Raw genomic sequence first — 23,171 nt, 5'->3', positions numbered from 1 at the left:
AGAATAGCCATTGAGTTGGAAGAGGCCCACAGAAACAGTCTTACCAGCTCATTGCAAGAAAGAGAAGCTGCTGGCAGGGGAGAGACGTAGGGGTCAAAAGGACAAAGACTCCAAAGACAATGTAGGGCTAAAATAGAGGGGGCCTGTATTAAGAAATTCTCTTGCCACAAATGCACAGGACTGTGGCCTAATACAATGCATATTCTGGGTTTGCAAACATTGATTAGTGTACATTGTAATTTGTATACCTAGTGTAACTTGGAAATTGTACAAATATACAATGCTTATAATGTCAGTTCTTCTTTTTCGAGTATTTGTCGTCTTGTGTAGAATCACCACTGAAGGGTCTCCCCTCTTTATGTTTCTACGGCTGGTAACACACGTTGTTCTTGATATTACAGGCCGCCACTCAACATTATGTGCAAGGTTGCTCTGTTTGTAACATGAAGCAGCTCTGATTGTTGCTTGATTAGAATATTTATATAATGTTTTCACAAAATGATAAAGTTAAACTGATCTAGCTATTTCTGTTTCCTTGCATCTGCATGCGCTGAATTGTTTAAGCCTCAAACGCACACTCTGCTAATTTTGCTGTAAACACATACAGAACAGTTTGCCCTCCACATCTAATTAACGTCTCCTTTTTATGCACTGCATGCAGACATGTAACTCAGAACAATATGCTCTTTGCAAAGTTTGCATCGATTATGGACGTGTTTAAGAAAGTAATATTAAACTAGCTTTAGAGAGCTAACAAACGATTTAAATCAAGCAGGATAAAAACCTCCCAGGATAAAATATTGACTACACTGCACTAGTCCAGGGATAAGCCATATACAACAATTTTTTCATGTTTTGAGGTCCCACAAACTGTTTAAAGTTTTCCATTGATTCATCTAGAAATGTCCATGGTCACGTTTGAAACAATGAGTGCCCTGACTATGCCGTATAACATGCCTCAGTGCCCTACTTGGTCCTTACAGGGGTACAACATTTATGTATCGACAGTCATTTTGTCAATGGGTTTTTTGCCAAATGTTGAAGTCTCGAAAAAATCCCATCGAAAAAAATTGGGAGGTACGAGCAAGGGTATATGAGGGGTGGGAGGTAGGGTATAGTAATACATTAATAGGGTGGTTTTCGGGAATCCCCCCCCAATAAAAACCAAAAATATTCGATGAGTTTTTTCCAGAAAAATAAATTCTGCAAAACCTTAATGGAAAAAACGACTGTGGATAAATGAACATTGAACCTTTACAGGCCATTGCATGGCAGTTGTCATGTTAAACCTTTGTATCTTTTTCTACAGAGCTTGTGCTGGAAATAGTGAAGAGTTTAAACTATTATTGGGTTGTTTGTGGGAGAGGTCTTTGGTAACAAGATGTGCTTTGCTGGTTTCCCAAACTGAAATTGACCACTGGAAATACATAGACACCAAACATTTCAGGGATTTGGATCCCTGACCCGTTAATATTTACAGGGTCACCTCTGGGAAAATTCACCCTATTTTAACAATTAAGGTGTCATTCCTAATTACGTCAATGTCTTGGTTTCTTTGAAAAGATTTCTAATATCTGTGCACATGGTGTGTTGTCAATAATGTTGTATGCTTGTTTCATTTTTCTGTAGGTTTTGATCTTGTAAAGTGTGAAAATCCAGGAGTTCCCAATTATGGATACAAAATAAGGGATGAAGGACATTTTGCTGAAACCACAGTCTTATACAGCTGTAATCCAGGATACACTATGCATGGTAGCAACAATATAACGTGTCTAAGTGGAGACCGGAGAGTGTGGAATAAACCTATTCCAACATGCACAGGTAAGATTAATGTATTTATTTATTTATTTAGGCATTTGTAAAGCACACCTAATCCTGAGGCATCTGGACGCTGAAGATTACAAAAACTGTCAGTTATTGGTTTGTATTTGTGCATTACATATTTATATATTATATCAAAATCTAAATTCAAGGTACATGTTTTAAAATCTGATATGTGATGAGTTATTAACATGTATAATTTATTCTAATATAACCCTGATATTTCAAGCATAAGTAACATGCACAAAAGAAAACAATTCCAACATCTTCCTTAAACTGTCTTTCTTTGTTTTCTTAATAACTTTTTCATCTTTTAGCAAGCTCCCCCAAAATGTTCCATATGTGCGGGCCCGCCACAAACTTGTTTTGGAAAATGTCATCCAACTCGGTACAGAGAGTCAAAAGTTACTAGCTATTGAATTTTGGGAAAAGTCTATGTACATCTGCTTCAAATTAACTATAGGGCGGGTTTAGGGTGCTGGGGGAAACAAGAAAAGATGAAGGGGACACATAGTTAGTGCCTGCGAGAACAGGCAAGACTTTTTAATTTTCAAGTGCTTTTCAGTTTATCGAGGGAATAACACAGGAATCTCACAAGATGACTGTGGCAAAACTGCAAGACGTGATCTTAAATTAAACCATCCATAAACAGAAGGTAGAAATGAAATCTATCAACAGTTATTCCCTCATAAAAATCACTACAAATCAATTCAACAATTTATTAAGATTAATTTTAAAGAAATCTCGAAAATGAGATCACAATACAAAACAATTCATTAGACAACTCTTAAAACATAGAAATAAAGTGAAAGTGACAATACATTATTTCGGATTGTAAGAGGATTCCATTCAACACTACAGCTAAGTCAATGCCTAGTCTGGGATACTGAATGGAAACCCTTATTGATATATCTTTACGTCCAGTTCATGCGTTCTGGATGACTACCCCTATATAACACCCCTCTCTTGGAATCCCCCTGACCCCACTGAGCCAAGAAGTAGTTCTGATTTGCAAGTTTAAAAGGTTTATTTGATAATTTAAACAATAGATATATATATCACACTTTACAATAAATTAATAATTGAATATTACACTTAATCTGAGCAGTAATCAATAATGGATAGTCCGGCACTAGCACACTTCTTTATAATCAATGATGAGTGGTTATAAGATGGATAAGATAGCAACAATACTTTTCTGGTTTCAAATGGATGCAAGGTGGAATGAAATTGCAGTACAGAAATACTCAATATGATTTCAACAAAACAATGTAATCACTTTTCTCTGGCAATCCACTCCCCCCTTTATGCAATGCAAGGAAATGGAAGGAAAGCACACAGTTCTCAGAAATGCAATCAAATGTAATTCAGTTCACCCCAGCAAGCTTAGACTACAGAAGTTTGAAACACAGGCCCAAAATGCTTTTATATGTGCTGGCAATGAAGTGAAAAATATGCTAAAATGCTTTTAATTCCCTCTAGAGGTTCAGGGTGAGTGGTATCTAGTTAATATTAGTCCAGGCTCACTCTAGCAATGATTCAGGGATGGTTCTTAAGAGGCAAATTAATTTTTAGCAAGGAAAGCAAGGAAGCTGCTGTTTTCACACGTGGCTGGATTTTTAACCAAATCGCAAATCGCTGTAAAATTCGCGAGTGCGAGAATCGTGATTATGGCAAAAGTATACGGAGTTCTAGGCTTGTTTAAAAGTTGAGATTCTAAGCTTTCAGAGGAAAGTTAAACCAAGTTCCTATCCCACACGGTTCCGGAGTTATGAACGATTTAGTAAAGGTAGATTTTCGGATTTACAACAACTCAAAATGACAAGTGACATCTTTGCAAATAGAAAATGGCAGGTGACAGCTTTGCAAATGACAGGTGACAGTTAGGAGGCAGTTCTGGTTAGATTAAAATAGATTGAATTATATTATTTTAACTAAGAGATTGGTTCTGCACAGTTCTGCTAGGTACTCACAATATATTTAGAAATAGGCCTCGCCACGGATCTGGTCAGGTTTTGGACTGGACTCCGGTCTGGTCTCGGCACTTCACAGTGATCTGGGTCAGCTCTCTGGTTCTGCTAACAGCGGTCTGGGTCAGCTCTGCTCTGCTGGTCTAGCCTCTCTGGATTCTGGATACTGCTCTGCTTTCTAGGTACTGCTACAGGTTCTGGAGATTGATGGATTTGAAGTCTGGATCTCTGGATGTGAAATCGTCGATCAGCATGCTCCGCAGCAAATGGATTTGAAAGTCCTCTCTAGCTTCTAGTGGCTCTTTTTATGTCTTTTGAAAGTGGGTGTGTGTGCAGCATCACTAGCCAGCCCATCTCTCAACTGCCCATTGGTCAAGCTTTCCTTTCTCTCTTGATTAGGGAAAAGAACTGTGAGTCAGAGTGATGCTGTAGGTTGTATGGGTCAGAGGATCCTCCCCTAGTCCGTTTGCCCACAAATCTATATTTGATTCAAATACATACTTCCCCGATAGACAGTTGTTTGGCATTGCATACACACATCATGCATTTACTGATGGTAGCCCCTGTTCGAATTCTGTCGTTTCTAGGAGCTTGGGTTCAAAAATGGCAACATATTTCACTTTTTGGTCGGGTTACCAATATTGGATTTTTCCCCGCATTTACACAGATGTGCCCATGGTGTGTGGGCATTAGGTGGTGGAGTGTCAGATTTTTAACATACATACATTTAGAGTAATATCCTCTTTTCCGCTAAAACCCCCCTGAACATACCACTGAGTCCTACCACGTCTTCAAATGTGCACAGAAAAATCACAAGAATAATGATATCACTTATAAAATGTTCACAAGTCCGCTCTATGAATGATCCATCTTTTTAGATTTATGTTCTGGCCCCAAAGGGGTGTGGTTTCCCCCCAGCCCAAGGTTGAATTTCTGGTTTTTCCAGTTCTGCCAAGCCAGCTTGCTCTCACAGGCAGTGCTCCTCCCCTTTCCTTCCAGGAGGAAGCCACTTTTATGACCCCCCCAATAAAACATTTGCCTGAGTAAGGACAGGGCTTTGTTCAATTTCCTGCAGAGCCCAGGTAATTCAATCAGAGAAGTGTCATATCCCTTTTGGTGGGAGCAGCAAAAGGCAGCTAGGCCTGGGAACACAGCTGTTGTGCAAGTCTCAACTCCTGTCGGGGGTAGCTGGTGGGCAAAATTCCCTCTCTTTTTAAGCCAGGCCTCAGCTAAATGTCTCTTTGGCTGCCAGTTTTCTGCATTCAAATAAACTAACAATTTTTACACATGCAGCTAGAATGCTGATTCTAAGTTCAAAACTATGACATTTCAACAGTGACAAACTATGTGACACTTAAAAGTAGGTCACTCAGTTAATTTAAACATTTTCGATTTTTGGTAGTTTTAAATCCAGTTTCAGTTAGGCTGCTGCAGACCTGCAGAGCTCAGCCAGTCTTGTTATGAACATTCAAGACACTTCAGAATATAACTTTACATTGTATCCACCTCTCAGTAAGTCTTTCTTTGGCCTGCTTTGGGTTCATTTATTCAGTTTTACACAAAAGTCTGGTGGTTTTAAAATGCCGGCTTTCTGATAGTGGTGAGTACTGGTAATGCAACCATTTTTGGGATTTAAGAAAATGAATTCCCCACAGTTCTAGGTTGCTTTTGGCAATCAGCATTGCCATTCCCAATGGTTTCAGGCTACTGTGTGGGTAGTCCAATGGTGGTTTTAGGCAGTGCCCTTCTGTGCCCATAACATCGGCAAAAATGGGTGGCAGCCTATTCTTCATGCATTTCCCTGAGCATTTTCTGGGAAGCTCTGGCCATCATGATGTTTTCAATGCCAGTACTGCACAGTTTTTGAGGTAGGGCTCGGATGCATGGGTAAAAACATCCCACAAGCCCCCCTCTTGCGATGGCCATTCTGTTTCACTGATGGAACTCGCAAGATCTGGGATGTTTCCTCATCTTCTTCCAATAGATGGCACAGTTCAGCATCTTTTTCTCCATCCAGTCGGATGGATCGGTTCTCCTCGCCGGTCCTGATGGGAAGATTGGGCGGTACCCCGGGCCCTTTGTGTCTCCGCTCCCGGTCTCCGGATCGTCCTCCCTGGCCAGTCTCAAGGTTTTCTTTCTCCTAGGACGACAAAGGAAGAGTGGCAATACCTATTCATGGACATTTCTCCCCCACCATTGATATAGTGGGGTGGCATATATATTTTAGAACTCAACAGATATGAACATGCACATTTTTTTAAATTAAGAGACAGGAACACAAACTTGAGAAACACAGAATTTGATAGGCTATATGTAGGATATTTTAGGGTTGGAATTGAATTACTCTGGAGCGGTACCCTCTGGGATTGCAGAGGACTCCTCCAGTTGTTGCAGAGCGTGCCTGGGATGGCAACACTTCAACTGGTTGATGTGGACCCACTTGTCTTCCCCCTCTGCCAAACCGCCTTTGGGGATGCGGATCTTGTAGGCCACAGGGGAGATCTTGTCTATAATCTCAAAGGGTCCCTTTCATGCAGGCAAGAATTTTCGCTGTTTGGCCTGGTTCCTTTGGAAATTGTATAGATAGATCCGGTCCCCCACCTGATATTCCTTCCTGGAAGCTTTCAGGTCATAGTGGGTCTTCATGCTATCAGCTGATCTTTCTAGATTCCGCTGAGCATAGGCAAAAGCATGTTGAAGGTGTTTCCTTAAATTCTCCACATAACCATGAGTTGTGGAGGCATTTATGAGTGTCTGCTCTTGGGTCCTGTAGAGCAAATGCTGCGGAAGCACCATCTTGCGTCCAGTCATCAACTCAAATGGTGACATTTTGGTTGCAGATGAAGGGGTAGATCTGATGGCCATTAGGACCAGAGGTAATCGGATATCCCAACTTGGCCCAGAATTTACCACAAACTTCTTTAATATGCTCACAATGGTTCGGTTATATCTCTCTACTGCCCCAGAAGAAGCTGGCCGGTAAGCAATATGCAACTTCCTTTTGACCCCCAGTATCTCCCACATCTTTGTCATTACTTCACTGGTGAAGTGGCTACCTCTGTCTGACTCAATCCTTTGAGGTAGACCAAAACGGGAAAAGATGTGGTTAATCATCAGGGCAGCTGCTGTTTCTGCCTTGCAGTTTGGGGCTGGGAGACATTCCACCCACTTGGTAAACAAGCATGTAACGGTCAACATGTACTTGTTTCCTCTAGTCGAGCGAATCACAGGGCCTACAAAGTCGATTTGCAAATCTGACCATGGCAGTGTCATTCCCCTCTTTTGGAGAGGTGCCCGGTGCGTGAGGGATGATGGCTGAAATTGTGCACACACAAGACACCCCTTCAAGTATTGGTCAAGGTCCTGCCCCATGTGTGGCCAGTATGCAACCTCTCTTAAGATTTCCAGTGTTGTGTGAAACCCCCTCTGACCGGCGGTGGCCGCACCATGGGCGTGACTTAACATCAGGCTTCGGAATGAGGTAGGAACCACCCACTGATCGTGGCCAGCTTTGGATTTCCTTACCAGCAAACCGTCTTGGATTCGGAACATTTTTGGACATTTCATCAACACTCTTAGGTCCTCTTTTCCAATGTAATCAGTATCCGTCAGGGGAAAGTTCCTAGGGTCCTCAAGGTGTTGGTAAAACTTACCAATAATTGGATCCCCCCTATGAGCTGTAATCAAATCAGCATCAGGGGTCTCCTTACTCCATTGTGCAATTGAAAGATCATTGTGAGCATTTGTCTGGGACCTAGTGATAGCAGTGACCTGGATTTCCCCCAACAGGGACTCAATCTCAATTAGATCCCCTTGGATGGCCCCGGTTTTGGCCAGCTGATCAGCTAAGTCATTTCCAGTTTTGTCTGGTCCCTCTATTTTGGAATGACCCTTGATCTTTTTCCAGTAGATGGTCATCCCATTCGATGTGACCAGATCATCAATGTTTTGGATCAACTTCCCATGTTTCAGGGGTTTGTTATTAGCACATTACATGCCTCTGGTTTTCCAATTAACCAGGTGCTCCACGAACCCGTTCCGTACATAATCAGAATCTGTGATTATGACCAGTTCGTGGAGTTGATGCTGGTCAGCAGTGAGGATGGCCTGATGCACAGCCATCAATTCTGCCACCTGACTACTTCGGGGACCAATTTTGTATCCAGCGGAGGGTTCTGGGGACTCATTCACCCATGCATTCCCTACGTCGGCCACCAGTTCTTTCTTCCCGTTGTTGTCAACATGGTAAGAGCATCCATCCACATAGACAGTGGGCATTCCCTCACACTTGTCCTCTTCAAAGACTTTGTGTGGGGAATTAAGGTATGCCTCCATGTTGTCCTTGATTTTTAGACTTTCGTCCTCGAGACAGTTTTCTCTGGCACAATCATGCAAGTCAGCCAGACCTTGCGCGAGGGGACTCTTCTTGTTTTGGCCATATCGGACCTCCACAGGAAAGCCTTGCATTGACAGAATCCAGGAAGTAATTCGGGAATTACTCACATTTCCGGCCCGGATTCTGTCACTTTGGAGATATTGCAGAGGCTGGTGTGGAGTCTCCACTAGATGTGTTCCCCCTGGATAAACGGGCGGTAATTCTTCAATGCCCACACCGTTGCCAAGAGTGCCTTCTCACAATCGTAGAATTTTTCCTCCAGAGAGGATAAAGTTTTGCTCGCATAGGAGATTACTTTATTGACCTTGCCATGCTTTTGGTATAATACTGCCGTCAAGCACGTATCAGAGAACCCCTCTCCAGGAAGAACTCCTTGTTTCTGACAGGGTAAGCTAGGCAGGGCGCTTGTGAGAGGCTTCTTTTGAGTTGTCTTACTGCCTCGGCTTGTTCTGGACCCCATTCCCACTTGACCCCCCCCTTCAGGAGATGAATCAGGGGTCTGGTGATCTCTGCGTAGCCCTCAATGAACTTTCTGCTGTAATTAGTCAGTCCAAGGAGGCTCCTTAGTTCCCGCAGAGTTGTGGGGTCTTTCAGTTTCTGGAGTGCTTCCACCTTCTTTTCCTGGGGACAGAGCCCCGAGGAGTAATCTCATGCCCCAAGAAATTAAAACGGGTTCTACACCACTGTGCTTTCTGAAAGGAAAGTTTTGCTCCCGCGGCCCTCAACTGGGTCAGAACGGATCTCCGCTATGTGTTCCTCCACAGATGAACTTTTGATGAGGACATCATCTACATAAGCCAGGTTACCCCTCGCACCCAGGTCGGGCATGGCCTTATGTAGGAAAATGTTGAATTCATTGCCGGAGTTGAGGTATCCGAAGGGAGTCCGGGTCCATGTGTATTGCTGGCCCCCAAAGGTAAAAGCCAGCTTGTATTGGTCCTCCCTACTGACAGGCACAGTCCAGTATCCATTGGTCAGGTCTATTGCAGTGAATACCTGTGACCCCTGGATCTGGGCCAGCCCTTGGTCAATGTAGGGCAGAGGCCATCGGGAAGTATGGACCCGTTTGTTGAGCTCCCTGAGGTCGGCGCAGAGTCTCCACTGGCCGTTTGGCTTCAATATTCCCAGCACCGGATTATTGAAGGTGCTGTGGACTGGACGGATTATTCCCCGGGACTCAAGGTTCTTAATTATTTCAGTAAGGGACTCCATTGATGCGAGAGGCAAGCGATATTGCTTCACAAACACAGGAGTCATGCCAGGGTCCGTGGGGATTGTTGTTGTGTGGATGTCCGTGTGACCACAGTCATATGAGTCTACCGCAAAGAGAACTTGGAAATCCAAGAAAACTTGTTTCAACTTTTGCTTTTGTTCCAGAGTCACAAAGGCATCAGCTAGGTTGACTCTCTCTTCCACCATCTGCCTGAAGCCTGGAAAGACTTCTGGTTTGGCTATCTCAGCGGCCTCCTCCAGCTGGGTGGAGAAGTCCCTGGTCAGAGTGCTGATTTGGACTGGAGGCCTCAGGTGGGAAAGGCAACCCTCATGGACCTGGAAAATCACCTCATCCCTCCTGAAGTCACAAGTCACATCTTCCTTACCATAAGGGCAGGAAGTGTACACCAGGAAGTTCCCCCCATGCCGGGTAAACATCCTGTCTGGTGTTGTATTGTCATCACTGTTCCTGTCAAAACAGTCCTTGGGGATTGGTCCTAACAGTTCATTTCCTAAATCGATGGAAAAATGTCGGTCATCAACCGCCATTCCAATAATGGTGCCTGCGGCTAGAGTAATACTCTTTAAGTCGCTGTTATCCACCTCTATTAGAATGGTGTCATGTTCTATGTTGACTAATGGAGTTGGGTTTACCCCCAACCCTTGCTGTTGGAGAGAAGCGTTTAGATGTATGTAAGCATCAGGGATTTTCAAATGTTGTCCTCTTTTAGCTTTCACTTCCAGGGAGAATTGTCAGGTCCTTTCTGGGATGGTGACTTCCCCTTTGATCTGAATTTCAATTGCATAAGGTAGCAACTGAGCTGACCTAAATGCTTTTTCTGGATCATCAAAGCCCATGGGATTATCCGCTAATCGGGACCAAGCTTTGAAGTTTATTAGGTCCAAACTAATGGCAAAGCGATTGAGAATGTCACTGCCTAAGTAAAAAGCGGCAGTGACGTCTCGCACGACCCAACAATTGTGGACTATGCTCTTGTTGCCAATGGTGATTTTGAGCATACACCTGCTTGGCAGGAGATGTTTGGAATTGGGTGCTTCCAGGTCCATTTCCCATTTGTCTATCAGTTTGAATGTGGGAATGGCTGGATCTTTTGGGAGTTGGCGGAACATGGCTTCGCTGATGAGTCCTTCCCATCATTTAACTGAACAGGGATGAACAACTGCTCTCCAATTTGCTGATTATCAGCCAGGCTCTGAGCTGATTTCACATCTTTCTGGACTATAGGAGTGGGAGTTTCTGATTGTGGATTAGTAAAGAATTTCAGGGTGTTTCCTTCCAGTGTGGAATACCACCTTAAACTGGAAGGGAGGTTGATTTTCAGAAATAGAGAGGACCCCCCATCACCAGTCTGTTGTCCTACTGCTATTACTGTCACGTCTGGAATTTGGTTATTCTGGAAGTGGGATTCTACTTGGTCAGATTTTTGTTCAACCATGTGGCATGTGCCGTTTAAACTAACATGGTTGACACTCTGTTTTAATTTTATGGGTCAGCTAGTCTGGGTCCAGAGGACCTTGTTTACGCAATCTATTAGGGGTGACAACCTTCTCAGGAGGTCATTCCCTAGTAAACAAGGGGTGCCCTCTGGAGTCACTACTATGACCGGGTGTCTCACCTTGTGTCGCCCAATTTTAATGTCCAAGTCTGCAGTCCCCTCAACGGGAATTTCCTTCCCGTCAAAGTTCTGCAGTTGTCCAGGAAGAGAGGTGAGAGGAATTAGGTAATTCTCCCCCTTCCTGCATTTAGTTCCTCAAAGGCCCTTTTGGACAGAAGGGTAGCTTGGGATCCAGTGTCCACCAGTGCCAAAGTTGTACCCTGCCCCTGTACTTGTACCGGGGCATAGAATCTTCCCTCCTTCTCCTCAAGGGGGCACAGATAATGCACATTTTTGGACAACTGGTGGGCTAACTTTCTGGTTTTGGACATTGCTAGAGAAGAGATTTGGGCAGAATTCTGTGGAGAACCTTGGGAATCTGAAAGAAAAAGTTGGCAACTGGAGATCAGAGCCATTGTGGGTTCCCCTGGTTCCGGTTCTGGGCCGCCCCCCCCTTATTGGAGGCAATCACCAGGATGGGTTTGAACAAGGGGATTCCGGTATTGTGGGTTCTGGGATGAGATGATGGGTGGCGGTAGCTCAATCTCCATATCTCCCCAGTCTGAATTGACATCCCTTGGGACCCATTTTTCCTTGGGAGGAGTTCCCCCATCTCTGAAGGAGAAGCTCCTTTTCCCAGGATCTTCTGAGGATCCCTCTCCCTCAAATTGGAAGACCTGAACCTCCTCCACAAAGTGGGTCTGTTTGGGTCCTTTGTTTCTCCTACCTCCTCTCTGCTCCTTGGGTGGCAGACTTTCAGGGGTAGGAGATTTTGTTTCCGGTTCCTGGTTTTCCAGGGGCTGTTTACAAGTTGGGAAGGAATCTTCCTCCAAGGCTTTACACCCCCCTTCCCCTTGTGCCTCCTCCCTGGGAGCCGGTGTGTTATCGGAGTGCTGCCCCCGTCATTGTTCTGGAGCACCAGGTCCAGAGTTTGGGGCATTCTGCGGTGGCACGCTCATCTGAGGGATCTGTTGAGCCCTCAGTATGTGACCCAGATCCCGTGCCATATTTTGGACCTGGCGCTCTAACTGGGAAACCCGCTCAGGCTGATACGGGGCTCTATTTTCTCCCCTGGGCTGATCCCGGGAAGGGTAGCTATCCCTTCTCTGGAAGTACCCCTGGTTGGGAAGATTTTGGTACCCCTCCACCCTTGGCCTCCCCTCTCCCGGATTAGGTTGGCTGGGCTCAGGGAATTGGGGAAAGAAGGATGGATGATTTTGGGGCTGGAATTTGGGTGGATACCTAGGGAAAAAGTTCTGCCCAGGATTTGGAGAATTTCTGCCCTCCTGGGGGAAGTTAGGAGGGAAGTTCCCCGGGTCAGGTGCTTGGCTGGATCGCCCCCCTTGGGCTGGAGGAGTCCACACATAACCCAGGATTGGTCGGTTTCCCTTGTAGTGGGGACTTACATAGTCAGGGGAGCGGGGGGCCCCATTTGTGGGACTACCTCCTCGACTCCCTGTCTGTGACTGGCCCGAGGGCCTTCTGGGCTGTGAATTATTAGGTGCAGGTAGGTTTTTAGGCCCCCCCATCTCCAAATACAAAACGGGGGTGACCTTTACCTCTGCCACCTTGGCAGCAGCAGGGGTGCTGTTGGTTTTGGGATTTTTCTGGGTATTGCTTTTATTTTCTATGGGCTTCTGCACCTCAAAGATCCGGGTAGCCTGTTCAATGACCCAGTGTAAAGATATTTTCTCATGAAAATCGCTCACGAGCTGGGTCATTATATATTTGGGCAAGGCATGGAAAAATGTATTGACAAATTCTCTGCTGTCTGTGCGGACCCTTCTGGTGGTCTGCGCAAAGGCACGTTTCAGTTCTTGCACGAATTCTTGTGGGGCCTGATCCTCCCCACATTGCAAATTGTAGGCTGCCTTGCGAGCCTCTTGAGGATTTCTGTGAACAGAAAAATGTTTCAAGATGGCCGCCTTATAGGTGGACCATCTTAAGTGATTTTGGTCCTCCAGCCCCGCAAAGAAACTGGAGTATTCTGGGGAGAATGTCCATTTGACGTACTGGATGCAGCTACTGCTGTCCTTCAAATGGAAAGTCTCCATCATTTTCTCATAGAGCTCCAAGTGTTCCCATACGGAACACTTGGCGTTCTTATGATAAGGCGTGATAACACTCCTTATTGCCTTTATTTGCTTCAATGGGTCCTTAAGCAAGGCCCTTTTTGCCTTATTGGCCTTTTTGGTTCGGGTAACCCTGATCCATTCATCCTCTGACTCAGAGGCACTGCTCCCAGAGGTTCCTGTCTGATCTTCCAGGTTTTCCCGGATTCTGTGAGCCTGGGAATAGCTGGCAGAATGTGGGGACCTGGTTTCCTGTGTCCTGTACCGTTCAGAGGAGTCTTCAGATTCCTCTTTGCTGCCAGGATTTGATGGGTACCCCCCCCCCACTGACCTAACTGGGCAGAGGTTTTCAGGATGCCCTTAATGGGCCTACTCTCCTGGGGTTCCCCACTAAATTGCACTGTGCTTGGGTGACCATACCCGGATGCCCGTCCGTCCATTCCTGGGAGGTACTGGCCTATGAGCCCCATGCTTCTGGCTGGATAGTAATCAGCCATCCCTGTGGCCCGGTGTAACGCTCACCTGAATCCCTCGGAGGCGCAGGTCTGGGCTGGGGGTTCTCGGAGTCTTCTAGGGTCACGCGCAGGCCTCGAATGCCACCCTGGAAAGGCCCTCTCCTCACTGAGATCTTGATCTGAAGGGTGAGGTGTCTGCAATTGTGAGAGCAAGGGGTTAATAGGATATATATGCCTGACAGGCAAGCTGACTCCCCTTCCTGGTAATCCCCACGTAGTTCGTAGGCTAAATGTGCTCACCTTATATAGGTGAAAGCGGAGCTCTCCATCCTGCGTCTGTGCAGGGGCGCCGAAGCCAGTTACTTCACTGGTTAATTGTCCAGCCTCTTGGTTGCAGAGGATGAAGATTTGGAGCTAGGCCGTCGTTAGCAGCACGAACGGCGGTTGCTTGAATGGAGAGCGATGGAAATGCGAAGGTATTGCAGGCAAGTAAGTAAGAAATGTCAATTCGAAGTTTAAAGCACTTCTTAATGTCTCTTTTCCTTTTTCAGGTTGCAGAAGCAGCTGGGTAGAAAAATAGATGTCGAGGAATGCGCCGAGGAGTGAGAAAGATGAGAGCTGCCCAAAACACGTGCGTATGGATGGAGTTTTGTATTTCTTAATGATGTCCTTTTGTTTTGCAGATGCGAGTAGCAGCGTCGGCGGAGGCGAGAAGAATGCAGCGCAGGTAGGAAAAGTTTCACGAAGGTTACTAACCAATGTCCTTGCTTCCACAGGGTGCCAAAAAATGGAGAGCTGCAGCCCGTGGCTTGAGATGCACCGATGGATTGGGTAAGTGCTGCGCTGGTTTTATCTCGTGCTAACCTGGTGTTCTTTTCCCTTCTCAGATGCTGCTGAAGACAAAGATGGTATTTCAGAAGGTAAGATTACGGATTTCTCTTCCCTAGATGCAGAAGTTGCAGATTATCTGGAGCTGACACGGTGAGCGTCCTGCTGCTATTGCAGAATAACGCGAAGCACGTTGCTCTGATCGGGCGTGGTTTAAATAGCCTACTGGAGTGCTTAGGTGTCTCCTTCCACAGCAGCCTCGCCCAGGAAAGAAGTCCCAGCTTCCAGAATAGTTCCAGTATCCAGTCCCAGGGAGTGGTGCTGGCCACACCCAGAAGGTAAAGTAGTTCCAGCCATGGATGGATGAGGATTTCATCCTGCAGGTGAGTGAGCAGCATGGTCTGCAGCAGGTAGGTCCACCCAAGCACCATTCCTTGCATCATGAGCCCGGCACGTCCTGTGCCGGGACTGGGTCCCCTTATGAGCCTGGCGCCACTGGCGCCAGGACAAGGTCCATAAGGCCCCTATGGGAGCCGATGGGAGCCTGGAAATGAAGTTGTGACCCGGCTTCCGAGGCAGTTGGGCTAAACCTGACTCCTTGGAGGCTGCGGTCATGACACCCGGTGCTCATGTGCGCCAGGGGACATGGGGGTGGCAGAGTCCAGGGACTGAGAGAGATAAAGGCCTCTGGTACTAGGGCTCCTGAGGTTATGCTCAGGAGTTTCTCTTTCCCAGCGAACCTGGTCTCTATCCGCCCCTGCTCCCTGTTGCAATGCAAGAGCCTGCGCCTTCAGTTCCTCAGTTAAGGCCTTAGTAGACTCTATCAGTCTCTCCTGCACCACTACCTGTTGTTGGAGCCTATCATTGTGCTGGAAGAGAGCCTCATTCTCTCTCTGCGTTTCCTGATTGGTCCTGGAGTACTGGGCCAGTCTTTGCTGCAGGAGGGTTACCTCCTGAGTCCCCTCCCTACTGGCCTGCTCCTGTCTTGCCAGAGCCTCCTCCATCCTCCTGGTGTGCTCTAGCAAGTCCTGGTGTTCTTTTTGGAGGTCACCCAGTCCCTGGAGGGCCAGGTGATTTTCTTCCATTTTTCTTCTTAAGTGGCAGACTTCCTGGCCTAAGGTGTCCCTTTGCTGACCAAGAGCTTGAATTTGTGACGCCAGGTCGTCCCTTTGCCTTTGGAAGGCACCAGCTTTCTGGCGCTCCTGATCAAACTCTGCCTGGGTATCCAGGTCTTTCAGGATCAGTTTATTGCTCTCCTCTTTCTCTATGTCTTGTTGGATTTGCAGGGTGGCTACCTGCTCTGTGCATGCCCTGTTGAAATTGATCTGTTGCTTCAGCTTTTTCTGGCTCTGCAGTAGGGAGTCCAAACTGTCTTGGCGTTCCTTCTGCAAAGCCAGAATTCTGGTATCCTGGTCAGCCTTTTCCTGTTGCAGGATATCCATATCCTTCTTTATTTTAATGATGTGCTGTCTACTCTCATTTTCGGACTCCTGGCTTCTATGCAGCCTCTGCTCAGAAGAGTCCAGGTCAGATTGGACCTTCTCTAACGCCATCTGTCGCTTATTCGCCAGATCTTGGCTTTCAGTACACTTATCCTGCATGTCTCCCATATATAGGTACAGGTATGCCGCTATCCTAACCATCTTGTCTTGTTCATCCTTAGCTTTAGGAGCCATGTATAGTTCACTCAGGGCCACATTTAAGGGACCCTGATCTCTCCATGTATCTGACCCTGTTTCAGTGACCTGTTGCGTGATGGCCTGCAACCAGACCATGCGGTCCTGGTGAGTCCACTCACCTCTCACAAATAACTTATGTAAGAAGTGCTCTCTGGCTATTTTCATGTCTACTAAGGTCGGCATTCTAGAGATTGGTCTCTGTCCTGACTTACAGAAGTTTGTATTTTATTTTTGCAAAACAGACCTTTTCCTTAGAGCGTTTCTTTTAGGAGTGCTTTACAGCGTAACACAGCCTGATGATCCGACCGGATATGTGTATCTGGTCAGCTGGCACGCTGTATTAATCTGCACAAGTGATAGATCTAACCCAAACGTCCGGCTCGAGCCCCCAATTTGTAAGAGGATTCAATTCAACACTACAGCTAAGTCAATGCCTAGTCTGGGATACTGAATGGAAACCCTTATTGATATATCTTTACGTCCAGTTCATGCGTTCTGGATGACTACCCCTATATAACACCCCTCTCTTGGAATCCCCCTGACCCCACTGAGCCAAGAAGTAGTTCTGTTTTGCAAGTTTAAAAGGTTTATTTGATAATTTAAACAATAGATATATATATCACACTTTATAATAAATTAATAATTGAATATCACACTTAATCTGAGCAGTAATCAATAATGGATAGTCCGGCACTAGCACACTTTTTATAATCAATGATGAGTGGTTATAAGATGGATAAGATAGCAACAATACTTTTCTGGTTTCAAATGGATGCAAGGTGGAATGAAATTGCAGTACAGAAATACTCAATATGATTTCAACAAAACAATGTAATCACTTTTCTCTGGCAATCCACTCCCCCCTTTATGCAATGCAAGGACATGGAAGGAAAGCACACAGTTCTCAGAAATGCAATCAAATGTAATTCAGTTCACCCCAGCAAGCTTAGACTACAGAAGTTTGAAACACAGGCCCAAATTGCTTTTATATGTGCTGGCAATGAAGTGAAAAATATGCTAAAATGCTTTTAATTCCCTCTAGAGGTTCAGGGTGAGTGGTATCTAGTTAATATTAGTCCAGGCTCACTCTAGCAATGATTCAGGGATGGTTCTTAAGAGGCAAACACATTTTTAGCAAGGAAAGCAAGGAAGCTGCTGTTTTCACACGTGGCTGGATTTTTAACCAAATCGCGGTAAAATTCGCGAGTGCGAGAATCGTGATTACGGCAAAAGTATACGGAGTCGGTTCTAGGCTTATTGAAAAGTTGAGATTCTAAGCTTTCAGAGGAAAGTTAAACCAAGTTCCTATCCCACACGGTTCCGGAGTTATGCACGATTTAGTAAAGGTAGATTTTCGGATTTACAACAACTCAAAATGACAAGTGACAGCTTTGCAAATAGAAAATGACAGGTGACAGCTTTGCAAATGACAGGTGACAGTTAGGAGGCAGTTCTGGTTAGATTAAAATAGATTGAATTATATTATTTTAACTAAGAGATTGGTTCTGCACAGTTCTGCTAGGTACTCACAATATATTTAGAAATAGGCCTCGCCACGGATCTGGTCAGGTTTTGGACTGGACTCCGGTCTGGTCTCGGCACTTCACAGTGATCTGGGTCAGCTCTCTGGTTCTGCTAACAGCGGTCTGGGTCAGCTCTGCTCTGCTGGTCTAGCCTCTCTGGATTCTGGATACTGCTCTGCTTTCTAGGTACTGCTACAGGTTCTGGAGATTGATGGATTTGAAGTCTGGATCTCTGGATGTGAAATCGTCGATCAGCATGCTCCGCAGCAAATGGAATTGAAAGTCCTCTCTAGCTTCTAGTGGCTCTTTTTATGTCTTTTGAAAGTGGGTGTGTGTGCAGCATCACTAGCCAGCCCCTCTCTCAACTGCCCATTGGTCAAGCTTTCCTTTCTCTCTTGATTGGGGAAAAGAACTGTGAGTCAGAGTGATGCTGTAGGTTTTATGGGTCAGAGGATCCTCCCCTGGTCCGTTTGCCCACAAATCTATATTTGATTCAAATACATACTTCCCCGATAGACAGTTGTTTGGCATTGCATACAGACATCATGCATTTACTGATGGTAGCCCCTGTTCCAATTCTGTCGTTTCTAGGAGCTTGGGTTAAAAAATGGCAACATATTTCACTTTTTGGTCGGGTTACCAATATTGGATTTTTCCCCGCATTTACAAAGATGTGCCGATGGTGTGTGGGCATTAGGTGGTGGAGTGTCAGATTTTTAACATACATACATTTAGAGTAATATCCTCTTTTCCGCTAAAACCCCCCTGAACATACCACCTGGTCCTACCACGTCTTCAAATGTGCACAGAAAAATCACAAGAATAATGATATCACTTATAACATTTTCACAAGTCCGCTCTATGAATGATCCATCTTTTTAGATTTATGTTCTGGCCCCAAAGGGGTGTGGTTTCCCCCCAGCCCAAGGTTGAATTTCTGGTTTTTCCAGTTCTGCCAAGCCAGCTTGCTCTCACAGGCAGTGCTCCTCCCCTTTCCTTCCAGGAGGAAGCCACTTTTACGACCCCCCCAATAAAACATTTGCCTGAGTCAGGACAGGGCTTTGTTCAATTTCCTGCAGAGCCCAGGTAATTCAATCAGAGAAGTGTCATATCCCTTTTGGTGGGAGCAGCAAAAGGCAGCTAGGCCTGGGAACACAGCTGTTGTGCAAGTCTCAACTCCTGTCGGGGGTAGCTGGTGGGCAAAATTCCCTCTCTTTTTAAGCCAGGCCCCAGCTAAATGTCTATTTGGCTGCCAGTTTTCTGCATTCAAATAAACTAACAATTTTTACACATGCAGCTAGAATGCTGATTCTAAGTTCAAAACTATGACATTTCAACAGTGACAAACTATGTGACACTCAGAAGTAGGTCACTCAGTTAATTTAAACATTTTCGATTTTTGGTAGTTTTAAATCCAGTTTCAGTTAGGCTGCTGCAGACCTGCAGAGCTCAGCCAGTCTTGTTATGAACATTCAAGTCACTTCAGAATATAACTTTACATTGTATCCAACTCTCAGTAAGTCTTTCTTTGGCCTGGTTTGGGTTCATTTATTCAGTTTTACACAAAAGTCTGGTGGTTTTAAAACGCCGGCTTTCTGATAGTGGTGAGTACTGGTAATGCAACCATTTTTGGGATTTAAGAAAATGAATTCCTCACAGTTCTAGGTTGCTTTTGGCAATCAGCATTGCCATTCCCATTGGTTTCAGGCTACTGTGTGGGTAGTCCAATGGTGGTTTTAGGCAGTGCCCTTCTGTGCCCATAACATCGGCAAAAATGGGTGGCAGCCTATTCTTCATGCATTTCCCTGGGCATGTTCTGGGAAGCTCTGGCCATCATGATGTTTTCAATGCCAGTACTGCACAGTTTTTGAGGTAGGGCTCGGATGCATGGGTAAAAACATCCCATAGGATAGAAGGCTGGATGTTACATACATCCACTATTTTCTAGAACAACACTAGAGGAAAAATATGCTTCTTCCTATTGTTCAGACTCTTAATCAGTCTTAATATCAACTTCTAGGTTTAGTTAACACCAGTGGGAAGACTCAACATGTTTCAGTCCTCTGGAATGTTAAGGGACTTTCATCAGGAGTGGTCCCAAAATAGAGTTCCAAAACGTCACTGTCTTCTTTCACTGAAGTTTTTGATCACGTGTTAACTGGTGTAACTGTTGATAAGTTATAATAAAACAAGAGTAAGCTATAATTGCTGAAATTTATTGCAACAAAATTAAGTTGTTAGAGCTCGACGAGGTATACACATGACCTGGTAAAGCTGCTGGAGCTGGTCCTCTGTGGTTCACTGTCCTAATTTGGAATGGTTTTGCAAAACTTATGAAAAAATAGACTCTTGTCTGTACTTCGAAAGAATGTATTGCCACTTGCACTTTATTTGTATGTGTTAAGAGTCGTCTAATTGATTATAATTAATTGAATCATTAATTCAATCAATGCAATAATAATAATATTATAATCATTAATAATAATAATTATTATTATGCAATCAATGATTATAAATAATTAATTCTGCTGCAAGGACTTCTGGTAGCTGTAGTAATCAGGTTAGCAAGGAACATGCTCACTCCCAGACCCACAGTGGGGAAAGGAGGGGAATAGTCCACACTGTGTCACTCCAAAGCAGGGCACGTGTCGCCCCAGTGCAGCACCCTATTGGATTGCAAAGATTCCACCCTTCAGAAATCCATGAATATTAAGAACAGGAGGGAGGGGTGCACTCTAGTTCCTTGCAGCGTTAACCTACTCAGACACTGCTTTTCTCCTCCTACCAGTTTCTGTGTTCTTCACATCATCAGGGGGGCAGTCTTAGCGTGCAGCTCACAGCAAGTGCAGGTGTTCACAATCAGTGATGAGTCACTCTGCCTTCATAAAGACAATATTTCTGTTATGGTTTGGTCCTTAACGGAAATCATTTATTTATGATGTCAGAGTGGCTTAAAAAAGAAACCATTTCTTTTTGAAGTAATATGGCTCCCCTCATCCCATGATGTATCTGTATGTGTGAGTATATGGTGAAAGGGTGCACACTTAAATGTATAGGTGGCTGCCTGTGTGAGTGCATGGTGAAAGGGTGCACACTTAAATGTATGTGTGGCTGCCTGGGTGTGCCTGTATGGTGAAAGGGTGTACACTTAAATGTATGGGAGGGTGTATGTGCCTGTATGTTGGAAGGGTGCACACTTAAATGTATGGGTGACTGCCTGGGTGTGCCTATATGGTGAAAGAGTACCTACTTAAATGCATGGATGGCTGGGTTGCGCGTGTGTTTATATGGTGAATGTTGTGTGTGCTTGTGTTCATTGGTGCAACAAAACCTACATTTTGGGGGGCTAACCCTTCAAATGTTGGGAGAGGCACTAACTTCACGGGTGGTGGGGCAGGGGCAAACTTATTTGTGTGAGGTCATCTAACTTCTTGACACATTTTAATGAGAACATTCCAGTGCAGCCTCAATGTTCAAAGCAGTTAACTCTCTCCTTTAAGTCTGGAAGCACCCAATTATGGATTGCTGTGAGAATGAGCGGTCGCATATTCCCCCTCTACCCTTCCAATCACTCCTCTGGCATGCAAGTACTAAACCCACATCACAATTTCAATTGCTTAAACAATTTGGCTTTTGAATGCAGTACTAACAGTGAAATGCTGGACATTAGTAATTGCTGTGCTGTGCCCTTGTTAACAGCGGAACCCAGCTGCCGTTTAACATCTGTGTTCTTTTCTGTCCGCCAACTGCTCTGTAGGTCAGCCAGGTTGAGTCAACATAGCCAAACATTTCAGCTCAATAGTGTTGTGCCACTATTTGTGTCTACCTATTGGTAATCCTCATTACTCCTAGCCCAAATCTTACTCATCCCAGTAGTTGTGTATGAGGCATTACTTGTGTATGTGGCCCTATTCCTCAGCCACAAGTATTGGGATGAGTTAGAGGTACCTGGAGGTATGGCCTGATTTAGCTACTGGTAATCTTAATTACTCCTAGTCCCACTCTTCCTCATCCCAGTGCTTACCTATGAGGCAAGGAGCATCATATGTAAGCACTCGCACAAGGAAAAGGGACGTGGAGGTAATTCTGGGCCAAGGAGCTGATTTTAGAGGCTGGGGTAGTGGGTGGGGGGAGAAGGGATGTGTGAGGAGGGCAGGATTGTGCGATAAATCATAATGGTCATCCATGTTCAGGCTTAGCTGGCATGATGTGTGGTATTAGTGGCTTTAGAGGCATTTTAGTGCAGCCAGTCTAGTAATTCCTTAGTTTGGTATGACATTTTTAACTGGGCATGTATGATAAAGCAGTCCTGCTAAGTGTAATTACCTGGCTAGACTAGCATTTGGGTTCTGCCAGTTTAGCCGTTTCTTACTGCAGCATTGTATATTTATATGGGCATCTTTGATAAAATTATATGATATGACATGATAAGTAATTGTTCCTGTACACAAGTGTTTCTAGGCGTGACAAGACAGGGGAGGGAACACAGAGGGAGGACAACACAAACAATCTTACTAGGCCTTGTGGTATTCAGATTTTGCAACTGCGAGAACGAGAAGTGCAAGGGGAAAGGGAAGGGGGAAGTGCAAGAGAGAGAGGGAGGGGAAAACAGGGCAGCAATGCTCTGAGTAAGTGCAGACACTGCAGCGCGGCTCTGGGTAGTGCAAGGGGAACAAGGGACTGTAGGGTTCCAGTTACAGCCCCTAAGTCCGTGGTAGGCCTGGAGGCAGTGCATGGGTGACTGAGGGAAGCCAAGCAACCAGATGGTAAAGCAGACAGGTAGGTCAGGTAGGTAAGCAGGGGAGGGAGAGAGAGAAAGCAGTGGAGAAGATGAACCTTTTGAGCAGCTTCTGGAACTTCAGGTGGTCCGGCTCAAGGTTGAGAGGGGCAAAGAGGCCATTCCAGAGGGAGGCACCTGCAGAGGAGAGATATACCCCCCACTCTCTGCCTGGAGAAGCATCTAACCCTTAGAGAGTTGGAGGCAGCTGAGTGAAGGGCTCAAGAAGGAAGGAATTTTGTAAGAGAGCGTTGGATGTAGTGCAGGTTGTGGCCCCAGAACACCTTGTGGACAATGCAAAGGGTCTTGAACTTGATCCTTGCAGCCACTGGGAGCCAATGGAGAGATGTCATGGCTGATGAGTTTTGCAGTCCTGTTCTGGATTAGCTGTAGAGGGTGGAGATTAGAGGAAGGTAGATTGAGAAAGAGGCTTTGCAGTAGTCCAGCCTAGAGAGAACCATGGCTCTGTAGACAGTGAGCCTGTGGGGGAAAGTGAGAAAGAGAGGAGTCCCTTTGAGGAGGTGCAGCTGGTAGTGGGACTTCTTGGTGACAACCCGAAAGAGAGTGGAGTCAAAGATGACACCAATGTATTTTGCCTCATAGGAAGGTGGATGAAGAGGGCCCAAGGCGATTGGCCAGAGTGAGAGAGTGTTACGCTCACCTGCTATCCACAAGGACGCCACCCAGCCGGGTTACTGGCTGGTATGCTTCTCAGCTTTGCCCTGATGTGGTCTGTGGGGAAGGTTCTGCCTCAAAATACAGAAGGACTGTGTTCAAGACTAACCGACTGGGGTAAGTATCCTCCCTCCACCCCCGTATGAT

At 45.4% G+C, this 23,171-nt stretch overlaps 1 protein-coding gene across 2 annotated transcripts in view; it reads left to right on the top strand.

Moving 5' to 3' along the window:
* Positions 1-23,171, top strand: part of CSMD1 (CUB and Sushi multiple domains 1) — a 5,442,057-nt gene that overhangs the window by 3,585,798 nt on the left and 1,833,088 nt on the right. For both annotated transcript variants that reach the window (XM_069606098.1, XM_069606099.1), the window contains exon 24: positions 1,630-1,821. In XM_069606098.1, coding sequence (XP_069462199.1) covers positions 1,630-1,821 — 192 coding nt within the window. The remainder of the gene's footprint in view (positions 1-1,629; positions 1,822-23,171) is intronic.

Source organism: Ambystoma mexicanum, chromosome 4p (assembly GCF_040938575.1).
Source record: "Ambystoma mexicanum isolate Mex_15411 chromosome 4p, UKY_AmexF1_1, whole genome shotgun sequence".
Classification (NCBI taxonomy): domain Eukaryota; kingdom Metazoa; phylum Chordata; class Amphibia; order Caudata; family Ambystomatidae; genus Ambystoma; species Ambystoma mexicanum.
The sequence above is the reverse complement of the archived record's forward strand: the minus strand, read 5'-3'. Positions and strand labels throughout refer to the sequence as shown.